General features: G+C 43.5%; 1 protein-coding gene across 1 annotated transcript in view; it reads left to right on the forward strand.

The window, feature by feature from the left end:
- The first annotated feature begins 505 nt into the window (after positions 1 to 505).
- LOC115094431 (tumor necrosis factor ligand superfamily member 10-like) overlaps positions 506 to 23,796 on the forward strand; it is a 44,259-nt gene continuing 20,968 nt past the window's right edge. Inside the window, exons 1-2 of the mRNA XM_029607479.1 lie at positions 506 to 893; positions 12,987 to 13,148. Of these exons, the coding sequence (XP_029463339.1) occupies positions 669 to 893; positions 12,987 to 13,148 (387 nt within the window). The 5' untranslated portion in view covers positions 506 to 668. The remainder of the gene's footprint in view (positions 894 to 12,986; positions 13,149 to 23,796) is intronic.

A 23,796-nucleotide genomic window follows, 5' to 3' on the forward strand; every position in this document is an offset into this window, starting at 1 on the left:
GCTATTAGTTTTTTGGGGTGGGTTGGCCGTGCATTTTTGACGCGCTAATACTGCTTATGGAATAAGGGGTAATAAGAGCGCATCGAAAACGCACGGCCAAATGGGTGCTAAAGCGCACCGCACTGCATCGGCCTGTCAGTGGGCAAGTGACAAAGCACCTTGCAGTAAAGGGAGTTCAGAAGCAGGTCCTGGCATTTGTACGGGATCTGGCACGGCGAGGGATGCAGATGAAACTGAGTGCAACCTGCACGAAGGAGTCTCGTCCTGCTGGGAGCCCTTCGCAGGAGCAGCTCCCAGCCGGGACCCCTCAGCCCTGCCTTTCCCCCCCCCCCGTCATGCCTGCGGCCCTCCAGAAGGAAACCTGCGAACTTTACACTCCCCCTCCCTGCAGCCCCGCTGGGCGTGGGTGGCCGGGACTCGGATGGCAGACGCCTCCTGGAAAGAGGAGGTGAGCGTTAAGTCCCTCCCCTCCCACAAACTAACTTTCTACTTCTTCTTCTTCTTCTTCCCTCCGGAGGGAAGAGCTGCATTGCATTGCTTACCCACCCCCTCCTCCCCTTTCTTGCGTGCTGGAGAGGAAGAGCCAGAGGGGGGGAGGCGAGCGGGACAGGCGGCAGGCGGCTGGCAGAGTGTGCGCGGCGCCTTGTGCGCGGCTGCCTGTGCGCGCCATGGCTCAGAGCGGGCAGCAGTATTACCGCTCGGACAGCGCCGACTCGGCCGCCTGCATGATGGGGCCGGCGGGGCCGGGCAAGGAAGAGGAAGCCGGGGGCCAGGGGAAGAGGAGGAAGGGCTGCCGCCCGGTCTGGCTGGCCATGGCCGTGATGGCCATCCTGGCCCTGCAGATCGCCTGCACCACCGGCCTCTTTGTCTATTTCACGCTGTCCATCTCCAAGGTGAGCCTCGACTCGGACTGGGACGAAGTCCTCGCGGAGCTCCGGGTTCAGGGCCGTGGAGCACTGCCCCTGGACTTGGCACGCGAGGACCGAAAAAAAAAAAAAAAAAAGAGGCATTATAGGCAAAGCCTCTTTTCTCTGCTACCTGATTTTGTAAGTTTTGCCAAGTTGAACGTGGCTTTGAAAAAAAGCAAAACAAAAAACATTTTCCTCCCTTGGCAATTTTTTTGTTTTTCTACCTAGTTTACCTTTCATTTCGTGGAAACTCAAACAAATTGAGCTGAAAGTCCTGGAGGGAAAATGGCATGCTTTTGTTTTTCTTTTCTCGCTTTGATCTTTTTTTTATTTCCATTCCATTACTTCCCTTTAGAAATCTGGGCATTAAAAAGTAAGCCAGCTTGGTATTTTCTGTGCATGTTTATTGCATTTTGGCCATTTAATTGTAAATCACTTTTCACAACCGTAGACAATTGTAAAAAAAAAAAAGGCATTACATCATGTTATCTCATTTTTTAACATGAAATAATATAACCTTATACAATCACAAAAAAAAGTGTTTTGCAAAACGACTAGAAACCCTCTTATTTTGGGCGCATGGTGAGTTTCTATTACAATAAACGATTTCCTTGTGCCAAATCTGTCCTGAATTTGGAAAAGAGATGAAATTAAGACTAAGTTGAAAGGGTGGTCGTTTTTCTACAGTTTTTTGGTTTATTTTAAATACTCCCGATTTGAGCTTCTGCAAGGCAAGGCAGAACCTATGCAGTATTTTCTAGGGTCTCCGTGCCGGGATGGAAGCTTTGCTGAAAATTCCGCTAATTATTTCAAATAAGGCAGCACAGTATAACTTGGGCCATCAATGGCAAAAAAAAAAAAAAAAAAGGGACTTCCATAAGGCAGGAAACCCTTCCATGTAGCTCCGCAGGACTGTAGAGGGGGATCCTGAGTTCAGCTTTTCCGTCCTTTGCTTTGATCGCTCCTCAGGTCACAGTTTCCTTATTTTGTTTTTTCCTTGTTGCGGCTGCAGCGATTTGTGGAATTAATTGTCTTGTGCAAAAGTGAAAGCAGCTTCTTCCTCCCTATTGGTCGGCTTGGGAAGTCGGGATGCAAAAGTCAAACAGAAAATCAAGGTGTTAAGCCTGGGCTGCTCCGGGCTTGATAAACCCCTAAACCCACCCGAGGATCGGGGGTCGGGGGTCAGTTTAGAAATCATTTGGACATGCGTTTCACGTTATTTGACAGCTGAAGCCACCGGAAAACCGTAGGGTTTTGTTTGGTTTTTTAGAGCCTGTTTAATTCCGTTTGCTTAAAGCTAAGGCGGGCACTGCGGTGGGTGCCCCTGCAGCCACAACCCTCACCGTTGATTCCAGGGGCCGTTCTTGCTCCCAGTTCACTTTCATCTCCTATGGCCCAAGCAATATTCCTGTTACCGACCCGCTTGCCTGTTGGCAACCTCATTACTCGTTGTTGACCTGGACCATATTCCTGGTGTTGACCATCTTGCCCTTTACTGGCCTTAGCAATATGCCTGCCGATGACCCCTCTTGCCTTCTGTTGACCCCAGTGATATATCCCTGCCATCAGCCCTGCCACTACCACTATTCATGCCACGGTAAAATGGACATCTGCACCCCTTGATTCAGATACCCTTTATCTGTGCAAATAAAAAAGCTCCCCCCGTCCCCGTCCCCCGAACTGTGAATATGTATTATGACAGCATAACTCATCAGTCACTAGTGACTGACCTCACAAACTCAGTGGCTTAGACTGCCAAAGGGAGCAATGATCTCACAAGCACTTCAAAAGGGGCAACTAGCAATAAAAATGTACAGTGCTTGCTTATGCGCTGATCTCGTGGCAAGCGTCGTGTGCTGCCATGCGGAAGGCCCCTGGGTCCAATTCCCAGGCCAGACTTCTGCTGTAGGAGCCAGCCCGGGCTAGGGATGCTGCTGCTGCTGTTGCACATATGGAAACAGATCATCTGAAGGTTTGCAAAATGGTCACATGTTGTTGTTTTTTTCAGGCAGCCTCTGGTATGGTAGGTGTTACAATTTGTTGATTAGGTGAGCTGCTGGAGTTTGGGGTATGTCATGGGTTGGCGTTGGGGAGTTGGTTGGAGTGGACGGTATGTGGGCATGCTAATTTTGAATTTAAATTGTGTTTAGTTGTGCTTATTATATTGTCATACTGCTGTATTTATTTTATACTGCATGTTTTGATTTTGTCGAGGCCACTTTGATGTAGGATATTCAGTGAGATAAATAAACAAACCATTAAAAGTAGTCTCCAGCCTGCTTCACGTGGGCACATCAGAGGAAGTGCTGTAGTGAAACCTGCATTGTAAACAGTGGTTTGCATATTCACGTTGATGACACAATTTAAAAAGGAGCATAAAGTTACATTATAACAAGGATGCCTTAACTGGGAGTAGGAAAAAAAGAGAGGGAGAACGAAGATAAAGTACTATATTCCATAGAGTATGGGAGGGAGGCAAGGAGCCGACCTCATGATAACTTGTAAGCGTGATTTAGCATTTGTTTATTTACATAAGTGATGGAACAATTCTAAGTCAGGCTGTTGGGCTAGAGGTGGGGAAGGCTCGGCAGAACAGCCATGTCTTTAGTTTCTTTTTAAACGTTAGTAGACAAGTTTCCTGCCTGAGGTCCAGAGGCATGGCGTTCCAGATGGAGGGACCTGTGATAGAGAACGTCCTATCTTGTCTCTTGTTGAGTGGTTGGTTTATAGTTACTGCTTAGTTCGATGTAAACCGAGTTGATTTGATTTGTATCAAGAAAGTCGGTATATAAAAGCCTTTAATAAATAAATAAATAAATAAATGACACTGTTTTCAGTGATCTGCAATCTACATCTTAACCAATAAGTGATTTGTTCATTCTCCTGTGACTGTTAACTGCTGCACAGTTGGGGAAAAACCCAAAACAAATCAGCTGCATTAATTGATTTGGCTTTTCCCAGACTCACATGTTCCTTCTCTGCAGGATGCATGCATATGCATATTTGTACATTAAATATATATATTTTGATAGGGAGCCACGAGCTTGGTTACGTATTAAAATCAATGAAGAATCTACTTTTTAGCAAATCATGTTTACATGTGAAAAAGTCTCCACATTAACAGGGACCATAACATCTTAACTGGATATCCTGCCCCTTCCCTTCTTCTATAGCAAACATCACTGTTTGGGAACTCCAGTTTTAATCATCAGCCAAATGGCATTCACATAAGTTTTAACATTCGGAATATCCTTATCAGCACAAGTGTAAGCTTTGAAAGACCATCATAACAGCTGGCAGCAAGAAGCCCTATATTTGTCCATCAGCTTCGACGGGTCATTAATAATCAAAGGTCTTACAGCACAACAGTTGAAACAAATTTTTATTGATTTTTTTTTATGATTGTAAAATAGCAAAGACCAAAAGAAAAGCAGTTCCTCAGGTAGTATTTCTCTTCATTGTCCATAAATGTGAGGGATAGAGGAGCATTTAGCTGCGGTGCTCTGCCGAAAACCGAAGGGTTTTGGTTTTTGCTATTTTATATGCATAAAAAAAATCGATAAAAATTTGTTTCAATTGTTGTGCTGTGAGACCTTTGATTATTAATGACCTGTGCAAGCTGATGGATAAATATAGGTCTACCTGCTACCTGATGTTATGATGGTCTTTCAGAGCTTACGCTTGTGCTGATAAGGATATTCTGAATTTAAAAACTTACCTGAATGCCATTTGGTTGATGCTTATGAACTTTGCATTTCACACTGGACTCCTTGCAGTAGTTATTAGTTAACTTCATTTTTAAGCCTGTTTGCTTAGTCCTGTTTTTCTTGTTGCTCTATGTGATAAAAGTAACATCCAGCTGCACGTACCAGGTGACTTCAGGAGCAAACCTTTCCTACTTCTAGTTGCTCATCCAGGGAGTCTTTGCCAGCTCTGCTCCAAGGAGTGAGAGCCTCTGTTTTCATAAAACAATTTAACAGAGAGCCTGATCCAGCCAGTGACAGATTCAGGTTTTTGCCACCCCCAGACACCGTTGGTATTGTCCCACTCCCTGCTCTCCTGAAGGACGGATAATAAGGTTCAGAAGGTCTTAGGGTTCAATCCCACAATTTCAGGCAGCAGCTCAGTGCTAGATCCTGTGACTATAAAATTCGGAAGCACAGTGGCACAAAAGCGAGGTTGAACTGGCACACGTCTGAAATGCCCATTGTCAAGGCTTCAATCTTGGCTACTTGACAACTGGCACTACTGCTCACAAGTTTCAGACGTGTGCTAATTCAACCCTTTTTGTGTGCTTGTTACTGTTTGCTCAGTTATATATGCATACATCTTTTTGAAGTACATCGGGAAACTTTCCCATCTTTTATTCAATGTAAAAATCATTTTCCAACCTTACTTGTATCTATATAGTTTGTTTTTATTGGGTGAGGAGAATGGATGTAATGTATCAGCATACAGAGGAGATCTCAGGATGGGAGAGGGCAGGGAGAGGGAGGACTGGGGATTGTAAAAAAAAAAAAAAAAAGAGGGTGGAAGACCAGGAATGGGATGAGAACATGACATGAGAGTATGGGGGGGGGGGGGGGGACAGTAAGGAGGGAAATCTGGGGATAGAGAAAGGAGTGAGAGAACCAGTGATGAGGAAGATCGAGGAAGAGGAGAAGACTGAGAACCTGGGATGGGGGAAGAGGAGGAGAGGGATCAGAGGAGAAAGGATCTGGGATCAATGGTTGGGGGAGAAGGGAGAGAGAAGAAAAAAAAGAGGGTCCAGGATTTGGGGGTAGAATCCAAGATGAAGGGAGAGAAGATCTGAATTGTGGTGGGTGGGGGCAGGAGGAAGGATGTCCATACCCTGCTCCTTCTTGTGCCCCCATCCTCTCTGACACACACACAATATACACACAGGGCCAATCTTTATCCTCTATCACATACACATACATTACATCTCCCCATTACCCCCCCCCCAACCCCTCCTCAGTCCCCAGTTATCCTCTTCTCAGCTCTTCTTATCCCCTTGGCTGATCTCCCTCATCCATCCCCCCCCCCCCCAACCTAAGGATACCATGCTCATATCCTCTTCCCCCGACCTCCGTAACCTTCCTCTCATTCTCTCTTCTCCACCTCATGATCTCGCTGTCATCCCCGTTCATAGTCATCACTTGCACAACATGGCAGGAGGGGGAGAGCCACAGTGGCGCCTCAGACCTCCTTCTTCTCCCCTGCCATCTGGGGCCCGACACAGCGCTGTGGCGTCCTGCTCAACAGAGGAGGAGGAGGAGGACTCGGCCTGAGGCACTGCTGCTGCTGCAGCTCTCCTCCTCCTGCCGGTCCGGCAGCGGTACGTAATGCACGCTGTGACTGTTTCTGAAATTTTAGACTAAACCCTCATAAATGAGCAATGGTTCTGGCACAACATTGTGTTTGACTCAGTTCACTTATAAGGACATGTTTCTAATGCCCAAGTGTGAAATAAACTGCTCCAACAAATTTTGATGTAATCATCGGGTTTGTCACCAAAGTTCTATGAGAGGTCTAGAACGGGTAGATGTGAATCGGTTATTTACTCTTTCGGATAATAGAAAGACTAGGGGGCACTCCATGAAGTTAGCATGGGGCACATTTAAAACGAATCGGAGAAAGTTCTTTTTTACTCAACGCACAATTAAGCTCTGGAATTTGTTGCCGGAGGATGTGGTTAGTGCAGTTAGCGTCGCTGTGTTTAAAAAAGGATTGGATAAGTTCTTGGAGGAGAAGTCCATTACCTGCTATTAAGTTCACTTAGAGAATAGCCACTGCCATTAGCAATGGTTACATGGAATAGACTTAGTTTTTGGGTACTTGCCAGGTTCTTATAGCCTGGATTGGCCACTGTTGGAAACAGGATGCTGGGCTTGATGGACCCTTGGTCTGACCCAGTATGGCATTTTCTTATGTTCTTATGTTCTTATGAAGGAGATGCAACCTTATTCTTGCTTTTTTTTTTTTTTTTTTTAACATTTTTCAATTAATTTTGCCTTTAACTTTTTTTTTCAATTTTCTGAAAGTATTCCTTTAACTTTTTAAGAATAATGATTAAACGCCACATAATCGTAGAAAAGGACACTTATCATTTGCAGTGGTGTGATGTTTAAATGCCCTGCCAGGAACACCAAGGATATTTGCAGCGGCTCGAGATTTAAAAGCCCTGCTTGGAACGCCCAACGCCCGACACAGCGCGTGTTTCGTTTAAAGAAAACCTCATCAGGGGCAAACCGGGCTCAGGAAACCGTATCTCTGAAAAAATAAGAAATTACAGTCCAAACATTCCCTATTACAAATTCCCTATTACAAAACTGAAAACAAGTTAAAGGAAAAATTAATTGAAAAAAGTTTTAAAAAAAAGCAGGAATAAGTTTGAATTTCCTTCATAAGAACTTTGGTGACAAACCCGATGATTACATCAAAATTTGTTGGAGCAGTTTATTTCACACTTGGGCATTAGAAACATGTCCTTATAAGTGAACAGAGTCAAACACAACGTTGTGTCAGCACCATTGCTCATTTATGAGGGTTTAGTCTAAATTTCAGAAACAGTGACAGCGCGTGCATTACGTGGTGGATTCGTTTTTGAACATTGTTACATTGAAGCCACTATTTTCCGGCTCTTTGTTCTAAATTGTTAAATAGGTCCGGCGGTGGTGACGGATATCACCAGGGGGAACAGAGATCGGGGCTGGTTGAATGGTGGGACTTAAGCTCTTTGGTTCCCATGGAAGGCAGCGCCCGCACCCAGAGGGCTGTTCCCTGCTGAGTGAGATTCAGCTTAGCTGGGAGGCAGCAAATTTTCAGCAGATCTGCTGCCCCCAGATGTTTACTGCCCTAGGCATAGGTTCTAGCGTGCTTATTAGCAAATCCAGGCCTGCATCCAGCACCTCTGTGGTTTCCCACCTGCTCTTTGTAAGTGGGTGTCTTGAGGAGCCACATTCTATAAAAGTATATGTGGCTATTGATGGCATGAATGTGACAGTATGAAAAAACTAGGTTACTGTCACACCGGATAAGGGAGACCTGATAGGTAGGTTTGAAATGACATATTTTGTGTTGCTACTTATAGAATGTTGATGCAAAATGCTCTGAATCATTTGTTTAATAGTTTGCTCGTGTGCATTTCTTTGCACATTAATTGCAAGGATAAATTATTGACCTAATTTTTGGTGGATAATTAGTGGGTGGATGTGCCCACTGGCACTGGCTCTTATTCCGTGTTGTTAGATGTGAGTCAGGCTGCTGAGGAGTGTCAGCACCAGTATCATCTGCTGTCTTGCTCCTCTGCAGAGACTTGGCACAGAGGAGCAATGAGCCAGCACAACCAACCCTATTAACTGTCATTCAACTCCCGGACATGTAGCTCCCTTCTGTGCTAAATTGACATGGAGAAGGAATGATTTAGGGCAACATGGAAGGCAGCAACTGTTTAGGAAGGAAGAGGAATAGGTGTAGTACACTAAAGCACCTTTTAGGTCAATTTATTCCAACAAACTCTGCAAACAGAGAAAAACAAGGCCAAACGTTTAGCCAGAAGGAGGGAGAGGAAGCAAAGACGGTGGTAGAATAGGAAAGAAGAATGATTAAGGGATACGGAGAGAGGTGGTGAATTCTGGCAAGGTGCATGGTTTGCTGCAGGTCACACAGTGAGTATCCAGTGGTGCTGGCAGCCGAGGTTTCTCAGCTGTTTGCTCCCGTTCTGAGCCGGATGCTGCTGCTGTACACATCCAGTCTCTTTGAGATAGAGAGACTTTTCTCCTGACTGAATTCTGTGCATATGTCAGTGCTGCGAATGGGATTTAAACATGCTTGAGAGAGGGCAGTGGTAGGGACGGGGTAGAGAGTTTGGGTAAAAGACATTGGGTGTGGGGGGCAGCTGGTGTTGGTTTGGGTATGGGAGTTTATAGGCTTACCTACCCGAAAGACGGTAGGTACTGGGCAGTCAGTGCAGAAAGGTAAATAATGGAATGCTCCTGGAACCAGTGCTTTTTAATATTTTTATAAATGATCTGGAAAAGGGAGTGATGAGTGAGGTCATCGGAACTGCAGATGACACAAAATTTTTGAAAGTAGCTAAATCCCAAATTGATTGTGAGAAATTGCAAGAGGATGTCTAAATGGCAGAGGGCATTTTACCATTTTCTCTTTATTAAATTATCATATTATTACAATGAAAACTAAAGAAATTTTCAATTCAATAACAAAGAAAAATACATAAGTAAGGAAAAATCACATATTACTGACTTGAATTACTGAAGAAAGTAATTGAGGGAGTATTTAAAAATGATAAGGGGAATGGAACAACTCCCCTATGAGGAAAGACTAAAGAGGTTAGGACTTTTCAGCTTGGAGAAGAGACGACTGAGGGGGGATATGATAGAGGTGTTTAAAATCATGAGAGGTCTAGAACGGGTAGATGTGAATCGGTTATTTACTCTTTCGGATAGTAGAAGGACTAGGGGACACTCCATGAAGTTAGCATGGGGCACATTTAAAACTAATCGGAGAAAGTTCTTTTTTACTCAACGCACAATTAAACTCTGGAATTTGTTGCCAGAGAATGTGGTTCGTGCAGTTAGTATAGCTGTGTTTAAAAAAGGATTGGATAAGTTCTTGGAGGAGAAGTCCATTACCTGCTATTAAGTTCACTTAGAGAATAGCCACTGCCATTAGCAATGGTTACATGGAATAGACTTAGTTTTTGGGTACTTGCCAGGTTCTTATGGCCTGGATTGGCCACTGTTGGAAACAGGATGCTGGGCTTGATGGACCCTTGGTCTGACCCAGTATGGCATTTTCTTATGTTCTTATGTTCTTAAACAATAGCAACATAAGGAAACATATAAAATATAGGCACAAGGAGATGGTTTTCAAGGCTGATGAGTCAAAAGAACTGAACCAAATCACTATGAACCTGGAAGATGTAGTAGGCCAGATTGATAAACTAAAGAGTAGCAAATCACTTGGACCAGATGGTATGCATCGGGGTACTGAAGGAACTAAAAAATGAAATTTCTGATTTATTTGTTAAAATTTGTAACCTATCATTAAAATCATCCATTGTACCTGAAGACTGGCCAATGTAACCCCAATATTTAAAAAAGGCTCCAGGGGCGATCCAGGAAACTATAGACCAGTGAGCCTGACTTCAGTGCTGGGAAAAATAGTGGAAACTATTTTAAAGATCAAAATTGTAGAGCATATAGAAAGACATGGTTTAATGGAACACAGTCAACATGGATTTACCCAAGGGAAGTCTTGCCTAACAAATCTGCTTCATTTTTTTGAAGGGGTTAATAAACATGTGGATAAAGGTGAGCCAGTAGATGTAGTGTATTTGGATTTCCAGAAGACATTTGACAAAGTCCCTCATGAGAGGCCTCTAAGAAAACTAAAAAGTCATGGGATAGAAGGTGATGTCCTCTCTTGGATTACAACTGGTTAAAGGAAAGGAAACAGAGAGTAGGATTAAATGGTTAATTTTCCCAGTGGAAAAGGGTAAACAGTGGAGTGCCTCAGGGATCTGTACTTGAACCGGTGCTTTTCAATATATTTATAACTGATATGGAAAGGAATACGACGAGTGAGGTTATCAAATTTGCAGATGATACAAAATTATTCATAGTTAAATCACAAGTGGATTGTGATACATTACAGGAGGACCTTGCAAAACTGGAAGTTTGGGCATCCAAATGGCAGATGAAATTTAATGTGGACAAGTGCAAGGTGTTGCATTTAGGGAAAAATAACCCTTGCTGTAGTTACACGATGTTAGGTTCCATATTAGGAACTACCACCCAGGAAAAAGATCTAGGCGTCATAGTGGATAATACTTTGAAATTGTCTGCTCAGTGTGCTGCAGCAGTCAAAAAGGCAAACAGAATGCTAGAAATTATTAGGAAGGGAATGGTTAACAAAACTGAAAATGTCATAATGTCTCTATATCGCTCCATGGTGAGACTGCACCTTGAGTACTGTGTACAATTCTGGTCGCCGCATCTCAAAAAAGATATAGTTGTGATGGAGAAGGTACAGAGAAGGGTGACCAAAATGATAAAGGGGATGGAACAGCTCCCCTATGAGGAAAAGTTGAAGAAGTTAAGGCTGTTCAGCTTGGAGAAGAGATGGCTGAGTGGGAATATGATAGAGGTCTTTAAGATCATGAGAGGTCTTGAACGAGTAGATGTGAATTGATTATTTACACTTTCATATAACAGAAGGACTAAGGAGCACTCCTTGAAGTTACCATATAGCATATTTAAGACTAATTGGAGAAAATTCTTTTTCACACAGCGCACAATTAAGCTCTGGAATTTGTTGCCAGAGGATGTGGTTAGTGCAGTTAGTGTAGATGGGTTCAAAAAAGGTTTGGATAAGTTCTTGGAGGAGAAGTCCATTAATTGCTATTAATAAAGTTGGCTTAGGGAATGGCTTCTGCTATTACTGGCATCAGTAGCATGGATCTTCTTGGTGTTTGGGTACTTGCCAGGTTCTTGTGGCCTGGTTCAGCCTCTGTTGGAAGCAGGATGCTGGGCTTGATGGAACCTTGGTCTGATCCAGCATGGCAATTTCTTATGTTCTTATGTTCTTAAATAACACATTTGGTGTGTCCAGAAACTGGCACTCAGTAATTAGGTCTGATGATTTTTCAGAATGTGAGTATAATCCAGTGATAATAATTATTGTGCTGGATGTTTATCCTTCTTATTTTTAGCAGAAGAAAAGTTTAGCCTATCAGGCAGGGCTTCCCAAACAGTCTCTTGAGTTTTAAGATAAGAACATAAGACCAAGGTCATACTGGGTCAGACCGACGGTCCATCAAGCCTAGCATCCTGTTTCCAACAATGGCCAATCCAGGTCATAAGTACCTGGCAGGATCTCAAGGGGGTAGACAGAGTCCAAGCTGCTTATCCCAAGGATATTCACAATGAATATGCAGGAGATAAATTTGCATACAGTGCATTAGAACCTCAGTATATGCAATTTTTTCTCCTACATATTCATTGTGGATATCCTGAAAATCCAACTGGCAAATTTGAGAAACCCTGCTACATAAGGCCAGTGGATTAGGTGCCCTAGGCAAATCTTAGTCTTGATCTTTCCCCCTTATATACCTTGCCTATTGATGGCAGCTCTAGCAGGACATCCCTTTCTCTTGCCTCACTCAGCATCCACCTCTCACGCTTGTCTCAGCCTCTGCCATTCCCTGCATCCCCCTCCCTCTGCCCCGTGCACAATGCTCATCTTCCCTTCTTTCTCCTATCCAATATCTCTCTTCTCCTCCCACAGGTTATCCTCCTCTTTCTCATCTTCACTCCCTGCTTAGAAGAGCAGCATCGCGCCAGTCTCTTTTCCCTCTTTCTGCAGTGCCCAGCATCTTCTCTCTTCACCTCCTATCTGATCAAGATCATCTCTCTTTCTCAGCTCCACCCTCTCTTGTCCAGCACCCTTTCTCTCTCTCCATCCACCCAGCAACCTCTCTTCACAACTTCCCCACCCATTTTCCTTTCTGTGTCCACTCCCCACATCTACCCAACATCCATTCCCTTCTCTCTTGTGTTGCCATGCCTTAAAAGTTTTTTGCCTCGCCCTCCATCCCCCAAAATGTTGGCACCCTAGGTGACTTCCTATTTCACCTAATGGGAGAACTGCCCCTGCTACTATAAGGGGAAATAGCCTCTCAAGCTGAAAGCAGCTGTAGCCAGAACTAAGGCAAGCTTTAGATGCTTCAGGGTTCCTGATGTGCTGAAATGAAATGTACTTGGTACTCGATTGGCTTTCATTGACATCACTTTATTGATGTGGCTAATGACATGATCAGGACGGAGACTCTGCTGGAATGAGTTAGTGAGGGGCATATTTTTTGCCTCTTTAGCTCTTCCCTTACTGCAACCCCACGTGGCTTGATTTTTACAGCAAATGAATTTTTACTGGTTCAACATGTTAATGCTGTACAGATGTCTTCACCATTTCCACATCCAAGATGCTGTAAATGTCTCCAGATGTTTTCTTATGAATATTTTATATGGGGTTTTTTTTATGTATTAATTTCAGTTGAAGACTCAGACACAGGGGACATCAGAGGAGTTGAAATGCTTGCAGCTTATCAACAAACTGGAAGAAATTTCAGACCCTGCAGTTTCTGAGCTGGAGGAGCTGATTATTAATGAGTCCTGTTTCAAGTTGGTCAACAGCATCAAATCCTATATCACCATGGTAAGTTCGCAGTGCTGCCATCCTCCCCATGTGTGCTATGGAGCAAACAAACAGTGAATCGGTGGTATTGATTATTATTCGCATAAACTAGAAAGCGGAAGAGCGAACCCTTCTGAGTTACTCTCTGTCCTGTTCCTGAACTCTCATCTTCTCTTCCTGTCTTCCCCGGAGCCATGCTGTTTTCTGCCTGAACTTCCCAAGCTATGCTTTTCCCTACCCGCACTCTCTCAGCTGCATCTTCTCCTGCCTCTGCTCCCTCTGCTGTGTTCGCCTTGCCTCTTGCCCCTGATGTGGCAATCTGATTTGTTGATTCATATACTACATAAACAGGTTAATTTTGCGTGGGCGGAGATACGCATCAGCTTTAAATCCTGCGAGCATTTGCACGCCTACGTTTTAAAATATACCTCCCATGCATAAGTATGTGCCTAATCTTAAGGGGCTGCTCGAGAAAACGTACTTCGCATATCTTTCCTAGGACTTTGCTGGCTTACACATGAAAGTAGGTGGATTTTAAATCATGCTTGCGTGAGAGACAACCTGGTTTTTCCAATTAGTCCACCAGTTTGCCCAGTTAATTCTGAGGTCTTCAAAACCACCCTCTGGTTCTTCATCGTGCACGCTCCCCCAGTTGACCCACTCTCCTCACCCTGTCTGAAAGCCCTAAAACTCAAGATCTACAGACTTGCTCCTTATCAGTAAAATTATGCGGATAAAAAGCCCATGCAAGTAGCGGTCTCCAGTTTTAAAATATGGATTTAGGCACGTAACTGTTGGCCCCCGTACCGGGGTGCCCGTGCCTCACCCCTTTTATTTTTGACGTGTACACAGGCATATACACATGCACGCCCTTTTAAAATCCGCCTTTTTCGCGCATGGCCCACATGCGCTAGTATATGGGCATTTTTGCAGGAACAATGCTTAGTTCTTAATGCTTAGTCTAGGCTTTCAGGCATCACTATTGGCTAAAGTCGGACTCTCGTGACAGAACTCATGCTAAACTAGTGATCCAACACTGATGGAAGCTGGAAAACTGAATGTGCCGACACCTGGGAAGAAGCAGCTAAATGAAGGCTCTGCAGGCTCACAGGGACATTTGCCTTCGTTTTTTTTTTTTCCTGTCTTACCAAAGCAAGCAGAGACGGTAATAATACTGAGAAAGACACAAGGCACAGCATTTGCAACAGCAACACCAAGTGGAAACATTTCAGAAGAGAGACCCAGCATCTAACCCCCCCTCCCCCCATCTGAACGTAGCAAGGTTTTGGCAGTTTTGGGGTCCTCCCCCTGCTCTATCCTCACCTTTTTGTGGGCTGGGCTCAGGATATAAATCCCTCCCCCTGAGCGTGAGGCTTGGGTCACTTCCTCTCCCTAAGAGGATTGATCCAGAGGGGTCTATCTGCTTCCCTGGTAGATTGTGCCCAAGGAGAGTAGAATTTTGGAGATTGTTGAATTTTTGGACAGTTTGGCCCAGTTTCTGAGAGAAGGGCAAACTCCCAGTATGTTGACGGGCTGGGTCCTAGAGGTTTCCTGCCTTTGTGCCCACATAATAGCAGAGGAGAAGGCTTGGGACTTTATTGCTATTTGAAAGAAACTTGTGGTGAGAGACCGTTGGAGTTACCTGTTTTGAGGAGTTTTTAGAGTCAGAGATGTTTTTGGCATTTCAGTCCTTGGTTTATGCTGGTGACTTCACAGGTTTACCCTTCCTTCCAGGGGGCAGATATTTTAGAAATGGACACTGGTTCAGTTGGGAGAAGAACAACTTGGGAATGTACCATGGATAAAGAGACTCTTGCTTTCTTGATTATGATTTTCCTGATGTTGTTTTTAATTTTTGCCATACTGGCCTGGATCTTACTTTTCAAACTGGATCTACATTTTTGTTGGAACACCATCCTCTGATTCTGTGGTTTATTGACATCTGCAACCCAAGTAGAAGAGCTTCCTGACTGAATGCCATTGATCAGTGACACGGAAGAGTGGGGTGAGTGTGATTTTAGATGACTGTACCCACGACTGCACCAGGGGCCCAGGAGGTAGAATCTCCTCCCAACCAGATGAACCCTGGTGACCCAAGGGGCTCTTCTGAGGTGTGTGAAAGATGATGAGAGGTCTGGAATAGAGAAGAGCTGCCGGGAGAATTTTGTGATCTGCTAAATGCAATGCACACATCACCTGTAAGCAGGAAGAAATTTCAGAAAGTAGTACTGTGTAAACCCTTAATCTGTTCATCACTTGTGACAGACATGCATACAAACTGCAAATGATATAATAATGACCCAGACCAAGAAACTACGGAGACTGCCTGCAAGAATTTCCTGGCGTAGGCTGCCTACAAGCTCCCACCATCGTTTTCTTCATTCATTGTGGCCTACCGGACTGGAGGTAACATCTGATCATTAGCTGTAGGAATAATCCGTGAATCCGTTTGCACATGACCTTTTGGAGATCCCTTACTAGCACTCCTTACTGGATTGCTGCAAAGAAATACATTATAATCTGATTGGTTTGTAATCTGTAATCTTGTATAATAAAGCCTTAACTTGTTTCAATTATCTCAGTTTCTAAGATGTATTACTATTGGCAAAATTATTATTCTTTGGTTTTATTATCCATACTATAGTTAATTCCCTTCTTGTCACAACACTGAAATGTGCTCGCCCCTGCCTCTGGTCCCTCAGCTGTGCCTCCCTCGATTGTGCTTCTGGATTTAATCCCTCCTACTGGGGTCACAGATAGGTTTGGGAAAGAGGAGCGCTAAAAGTAATGGCTTATGGCTTCATTTGTCCTCCTTTCATTTTTTTTTCTTTTTTAAATCTTTATTTCAGCTTTAAAGCACCATGGATTAGTGTTTGTTATATTGTAAATAACTGCAATAATAGGCTGCTGGATAGGAGGTAGAGGAGAGGGGGGGGGGGAGGAAGGGGATCCCTGCGGAGCTCACAGCTGTTTGCGATCCTGGTCCTGGCAACCGGCTCTGGCATTAAGGAGTCTGGAAAGGGCTGGGGAATAAACAAATACAGCTGAATGTTAAACTATGTGCTGTCGTGATCCAAAATACAGCAATATAGCAAGGATTTAGAAGTCTGGCATGCTCCCAAAGCCTAAAATGCAAACAGTGCTAAAAATTATCAATTACACTCAACGAGGCATGCATATGTGTGCGCAGAGCTGATTTCTCCTTTGACAAGCTGGATTCAATCAGCCACATCAGATGTCATCCAGTGGCACCAAAACGGAGAGCTCTCCCGGAGCTCAGGATATACCAGAAGCAGGCATGGGAGTACCCATGTTCTAGCGTCTCTGCACACATACTTCAGTTTCTTTTTTTTGGTTTTGTTCTGCTGATTGGATGTGTTCCTGCACAGCATTTTTTGATACATTTTGTGTTTTTTTGTACTTTCTAAATTAAGAAATTCCTTTTTTTTGTTTCTTCTTCACAATGTCCAAAAAGAATGGGTCTCTTTGACAGTCACAAGGTATTTTTCGATCTGCTTAGGTTCCTCCAATGATGACAAAAAATTGTCAGGACTCTGGTAGAATGTCTCCTTGGGTAAGAAAAAAAAAGGAAAATGTGACTAAATGTTTTTCAAATAAGTATTTTCCTCCTATTAAAAACCCATGACCAGCCTCAATAGCTTTGTTCAAGAAGCATGGAATCTCCCTCCAAATGAGGCTGAGTTGATCTTGCTTTTGCCTAGTGGCCTAGTCAACCTAACATCAACTACTTCCAACCAGTGTGCTAAAAAGGAACAAGGGAAGTCCTCTTCCAAAAAGTCTAAGGACCCTATGGTGAGGTCTTCCTCCGTTGAAGCTGAGAAAACCTTTCAGTTTGGAAAATGCCAGAATGCGGACACTGAACAGGCATCACCACTCCCCTGGTTAAGATCACTGATGCACCGAACAAGGTGAAGATCCTTGTACCAGTAACCAGGGCGTCCTTGTAGAACTTAAACATGAGCTCAGCCCCTATCATCAGTATCATGATGAAGTAGATAATAAGCATGCTGTTTTTGCCGCAGATCGCCTGTGCCAGAACATTGCTGCCAACAACGGTGCAGAAAATTGGCATTGCTTTATCAGTATACAGAAACAACTTCTTGGTGAGAAAAGTACCTCAGCGTCTAAGGGCTCCATAAAGCATATAAAGCCAGAGTCCCAGATATGGAAAAAATTGCTAAAACAAAGATGTCTGATCTTCTTTTTATTAGTAGGTTCTTCTAAATCTGGGAATATCAGTCTGATAAAGAATATTTGACTCTATCCACTTCTGCACAATTGATTTTGATTCATAAAGCATATGAATCTTCACCATTTCTTTTTAATTCTCTTTGGAGATACATCTTATCTGCTTCCTTTATGATGCAGACTTTCAAGAATTTAATGAAATCTTGTTTCAATAATGTCTCAAAAATAACTGCTCCAGAACCTATATAAGAATGGTTGCAGAGTATGCCGCTTCAGTTAACCCCCCACTCAAAGGATAGAGAAAAAACATTAGGATCCAGTCGTTTCCCTCTTCTCCACTCAAAGACCAGACACTCCAGGAAAAGTTTTGAATAAATTTAATCAACCACTTCCCTCTTCTCAGTCAGAGTATAATGAGGGATGACAGGATACAGACATCTCTATCTATTTAGACAGGGATTCCTCTACAGGTCTGCCTTCTGATTCTTCTCTTCCTGCAAGAAGCACATCACCATAAGAGGATATAACATATGAAGTATTGGAGGCATAGTCCTCCAGTGGTTCACCTCTTACTTACACAAAAGAGACAAAAAAAGTGGTGTTTGATGAGTATTCTTCCAATCGGTTTAAACAAAATCATGGAGGTCCTCAAGGATCTGTGGCTTTGTTCAATGTTTTCATTCAGCCATTGTGTGTTTTGATTGAGTAACTAGGAATAGACTTCCACATTTATTTATCTGTTTATTTGTTTTTCTATACCAATGTTCAACTAGTGTTATCACATCTGTTTTCATAGTAACAATGGGATTCATTAGCATAGATTTCTGTTTATGTGGATGATATCCAGTTGTTCTTTTCTATGAGATGTTTATCATCCATTTAATTGGATCATATTTCTTTTACATTTATTAAAATTTAGGAATCGCCTAATGCTAAAAATAGGTCTAGGCAATACAAGGAAACATACATATAATAATATTAAATGAAATGAAATAACAATATGAAATAAAATATACAATATATAATAAAACTATAACTTAAAGTAAAATTATAGTCAGTTAAAAAAAACAGCAAACTAAAATAATAAAACACTAAAAATAAGCTGAAGGTCTTTAAAAGCTGTCTAAGACTTTTGACCGATTCACACTTATGTAGCTCCATTGGTAACGAGTTCTAGAGGACTGAACTGGCATCTTTTAGATGAAATTGAAAAAAAGATTTTCCATAGTGGTATGCTCAATTCTGTATTGACATTATACTGTACACAGTGCAATATATGAACTCTTGTGTACAGATGTGAGATGTATATGAGATTCTGGGAAGCAAAGGAAAAGCTGCAATCCCAACTAGCTGAAGCAGAAGATTGTGGGGAAACATCTTCCAGGACATCAGCCATAGCCACAGGAGCTCTTCACCTTGCCTGGCTCAGGTCATCTGGCTTAAGGGAGGATGTCTATAATAAGTTTGTGGATGCTGCTTGTACAAGGGATAACCTTTTTGGAGAAGAGCTTAAGGAGACAGTTGGTCTTATTAAAGACCTCTGCTCCACCCTACATTGTCAGCTTTCATTTCAGAGCCAATTCTCCTCACTACCATCACCAATAATTTTATCAAAGGAGATGGAACCAACAATGCCCATGTCAGGGAGAGCAATACATTCAACAGCCTCGGTTCCAAAGACCTAGGCAGAGGGACAGGCATCAACAAAGCCTCAGATGTCAGTGCAACTAAAGCAGTCGTCAACCTCCTGACTGAGGAGTCTTTACTTAGCCAACACCCTGATGGAAAATGCCCTACCGGTATATGCAATGCCTGTTTTATTTCTATCAAAATTGGTTCCTTATAACCAAAGACAAATGGGTCAAGAGTATTAAAAAAAACAGGGATACAGGTTGAGATTCATCGAACTTCTCCCAGACAGCCCACTCTCTTTACCCAATGATTGGAAAACGGAAAATCCTAAGACTTATAGCTTCCACGGTGCAAGTCACTCTGTTTACCTGCCTTCATATGAGAAAAGAATACAATGGGAGTGGAGTAAACCTACCCAAGCGCTACACCACAAGGTGTTAATCACCACTCCCTTCTTTTAGTTCCCCTCCTTTAATCTCTACACTGGTAGAAGTTCACTCCAACCTGCTCAGAAGCCTCCCTCCCTTTCCATCAGTCTCCTCATCATATAATACTAACAGATGACTTGTGCAGGAGTTGGAGAGCTCATCCTGACGCTCACTGTACTCAAAGAATGTGGTCACAGTAAGACAAATTACTTCACATGAGTCTTCTAGAGGTCAGAGTAACATTCAGTGCCCTCAAGTTTTTCAGACACAGGTTAAAACACAAGATAATTCTGGTGCAGACAACCAGGTTGCAATGTACTTACACACATTGCATAAAGGCAACGAAAATCTGGGACTGGGAAGTGAAACTGCCTAGCAGACAAGCTTAAAAACCCTACCAATCCACACACTGTGGGGGTATTTACTGGAAATAGCACTACAAAAACCCACACTCAATAACCCTTTTAGATGTTAATATATCATAGATGTTTATCCTTTTTGTTATATTCAAAACCTGATGGTTTAAAACTTCAAAACTTACTTAGAACAACGCTTTTCACATTTGGACATAATCACCAAACGGTTACCAGAGAACATTTTTTAAAGAGTGTAAGTGATGCTTCATAAAACTTATAGGGCACCATCCCGGTGTACCTTGCTTAGCTTTTTAATCATGAGCACCACCGTCCACCCTAAAGTCCTTTTTATTTTCTCAAAAATAATTTGTTTTATTATTATTTTTAATTATTTTTAAATTATTATTTCAAATGCTTCATGAAGAAATGTAAAAAGCAACACTATAACAATAACTAAAAATAATAATACAAAAAATTATTTTTGAGAAAATAAAAAGGACTTTAGGTTAGACGGTGGTGCTCATGATTAAAAAGCTAAGCAAGGTACACCGGGATGGTGCCCTATAAGTTTTATGAAGCATCACTTACACTCTTTAAAAACTTCTCTCTGATAATCGTTTGCTGATTATGTCCAAATGTGAAAAGCGTTGTTCTAAGCAAGTTTTGAAGTTTTGGTTTATAACAAAAAGGATAAACATCTATGATATATTAACATCTAAAAGGGTTATTGAGTGTGGGTTTTTGTAGTGCTATTAGCAGACAAGCTTGGCAGAGTCCTAGAGCTTCACGATAGGTCTCTGGATATGCTTCTAGTGCATTGCATATTTCACAAGTGGGGCACTCCTCAGATGGACCTCTTTGCCTCCAGTTTAACTGCAAACTTCCAATTTTCTGCTCCAGACATCAACCAAGCACAGAGCTGTGCAGGATGCATTATTTCTACAGTGGACTTAGGATCCCATATACATCTATTCTCTCATTCTGCTTATATCCAGAACAATCCTCAGACTGAAAAGAGAAGTGGAATTAAAGATACTCAGATCACCGTACTGGCCCAGCTAAGTATGGTTTCCTCTATTCCTAGACCTTTCTATATGAGATCGAATAAGACTGAGAATAACAACTAACCTCATCACTCAAGATCACAGCACCAAGTTCAGTCCCAACCTCCATTCTCTCCTGCTCATGGCTTGGATGTTGATGGTCTTGTAGTTGCTTTGCTGTACTTTTACAGGACATTTTGATATTGGCCAGAAGGTGTCCACTAGGAGGTCCTATACTTTGAAATGTAAAACATTTACCTTAAGGTACATGGAAAATGGTCAAGATCCTTTCAATTGCTCACCCACTTTTTTACCTCATTACCTTTTCATTTGCCAGAAAGTGGACTGAAAACCCCATAGTCTCCATATTATAAGCTACGCAAGTATTCTCCAATTTCCTTGCATCCATTCGTCTCCAAATTCATGATACCTGTTCTCACATAAAACCTTCTATTAAAAAGCCACCAGCCCCCTGAGACTTGAAGGTGGGTTTTTTTCACAACTCATTAAACCACTTTTTGAACCCATGGATTCTACTTCCTTAAAACATTTTGCCTGAAAGGTTCTGTTCTTAGTAGTGACAACCTCTGTGAAGATAATGAGTTAATCAGTGATTCCCAACATTTTTTGTGTCATGGCACACCCGGCACAGGGCTTACTTCATCGTGGCACACCACCAGCTTCACCATCATTTTCTCTTCCCTCTTCCCTAAACTCAAGCATCATCACCTTTCCTCTCTCTCTCTACCCCCGGTATCATCACTCTCCCTTTCTTTCCCCTATCCCTGGTATCATCACCTTCTCTCCCGTTCCCTCTTCCTTGACCCCCTCTGCTGGCAGGAAGATATTCTAAAAATCAGGAAGGAAAGAAACATTGAAGACTACCGATGCCTCAACTCTTCATATGTGGATCCTCTCAGAGCACACCTGCAAGTCAGCTATGGCATACTGGTTAGGAAATATTGGAACGAATTACAGGTGCTAATCTCCTTTGCACCATATATTGAGTTTTTCTACAACAGAGTAATCCTGAGAATGTACCCTAAGTTTTTACCGAGGATAGCAACAACATTCCATATCAAGCAGCCTATAGTTCTCCCTACTTTTTGCCCTAAACTGAATGCTCATCAAGATGAAAAGATTATTCACATACTATGGGCCGGATTTTAATAGCTACGCACGGGCGTAGATTTGTCCGTGTAACCCGGCACGCACAAATCTACGCCTGATTTTATAACATGCGCGCGCAGCAGCACACGTTATAAAATCTGGGGTCGGCACATGCAAGGGGGTGCACACTAGTGCACCTTGCACGCACCGAGCCCTAGGGAAGCCCCGATGGCTTTTCCCATTCCTTCCGAGGCCACTCCGAAATGTGAGCGGCCTTGGAGGGAACTTTCCTTCGGGCCCGCCCCCCAGCCCTACCTAAATTCCCCCCACCTTTATTTTATAAGTTGCGCCTGCCTCCGGGCAGGCGTAGGTTGCGCGCACCGGCCAACGGCCGGCCCGCGATCCCGGGCACAGAGGCAAATGACCGCTGTGCCTGGAGGCTCTGGCCCCACCCCGCCCCTTTTTCCAAGCTCCGGGACATACACGTGTCCCGGGGCTTTATGCGCGCCGCCGGGCCTTTTGAAAATAGGCCCGACGCGTGTGAATCCACCTGGATTTACGCGTAAGCTTTGAAAATCTGCCCCTATATTGGAAGAGAGTACTAGCATTCTAGCCACATAAGGACATCATCTCTTGTGATCTGAACAGACTTAGAATACTCGCCAACAGGATAGTTAACTGTATTCAGCTCTGTTACACTCAAGTTGGACTAAACCTGCAAATCAAATCAAGACCATAGCAGCACTTAAAGTCTGCATCCATTGAAGAAATTTGTAAAGTAGCAACTTGGTCATCTTTGCGTACCTTCACTTCTAACTTTTGTCTAGATCATGCATCTAGAAAGACCATTGCTTTTGGCCAAGCAGTTTTAAAGTCTTTTTGCTTAATGACTTCAACTCTCCGCTAAGTTGTGTTTTTGCACTGGGTTGCTCACTAGGAAGTCAATTTTAAAGGCATTGCTCGTGCTAAAATGGCCACATATGCATGCAATGCAGATTTTAAAAGCAGTGATTAATGTGCATATAAGCACGATCAAAACATAAGGGGGCAGAAAAGGGGAAAGGCATGGGCATTCCAGGGCAGGTCTGCATTTTAAATTCGGCCGCTGCTGTTGTGAGTGAGCTGTTTAGTGGACCCTTGGGCCGACCTGTGAGAGACTGGGGAGAGGTGTACTATAGTCTCTAGTGAGCGACAGGTCGGGAGGCGGAAACCAGGCAGGAGCTGGACGTGAGCTTCACCCTGGAAGCCGGTACTCCTCCGGGAAGAGCCCGTAGGAGCCCAGCCACTGGGACTTAGGAGATCACGGAAGCTGGAGCTGGAGCGGGCAGGCAGGGATCAGGAGACAGGCAGGAACTGAAGCAGGCAGGTACGGAAGCAAGCAGGAACTGGCTACTGGAACCAGACAGGAGCTGAAGCAGGACTGGCCACAGGAACCAGACAGGAGCTGAAGCAGGACTGGCTACTGGAACCAGACAGGAGCTGAAGTAGGACTGGCCACTGGAACCAGACAGGAGCTGAAGCGGGACTGGCTACTGGAACCAGACAGGAGCTGAAGCAGGACTGGCCACTGGAACCAGACAGGAGCTGAAGTAGGACTGGCCACTGGAACCAGACAGGAGCTGAAGTAGGACTGGCCACTGGAACCAGACAGGAGCTGAAGTAGGACTGGCCACTGGAACCAGACAGGAGCTGAAGCAGGACTGGCTACTGGAACCAGACAGGAGCTGAAGCAGGACTGGCTACTGGAACCAGACGGGAGCTGAAGCAGGAACTGGCTACTGGAACCAGACAGGAGCTGAAGCAGGACTGGCTACTGGAACCAGACAGGAGCTGAAGCAGGACTGGCTACTGGAACCAGATGGGAGCTGAAGCAGGACTGGCCACTGGAACC

Source organism: Rhinatrema bivittatum, chromosome 6 (genome assembly GCF_901001135.1).
Source record: "Rhinatrema bivittatum chromosome 6, aRhiBiv1.1, whole genome shotgun sequence".
Lineage (NCBI taxonomy): Eukaryota > Metazoa > Chordata > Amphibia > Gymnophiona > Rhinatrematidae > Rhinatrema > Rhinatrema bivittatum.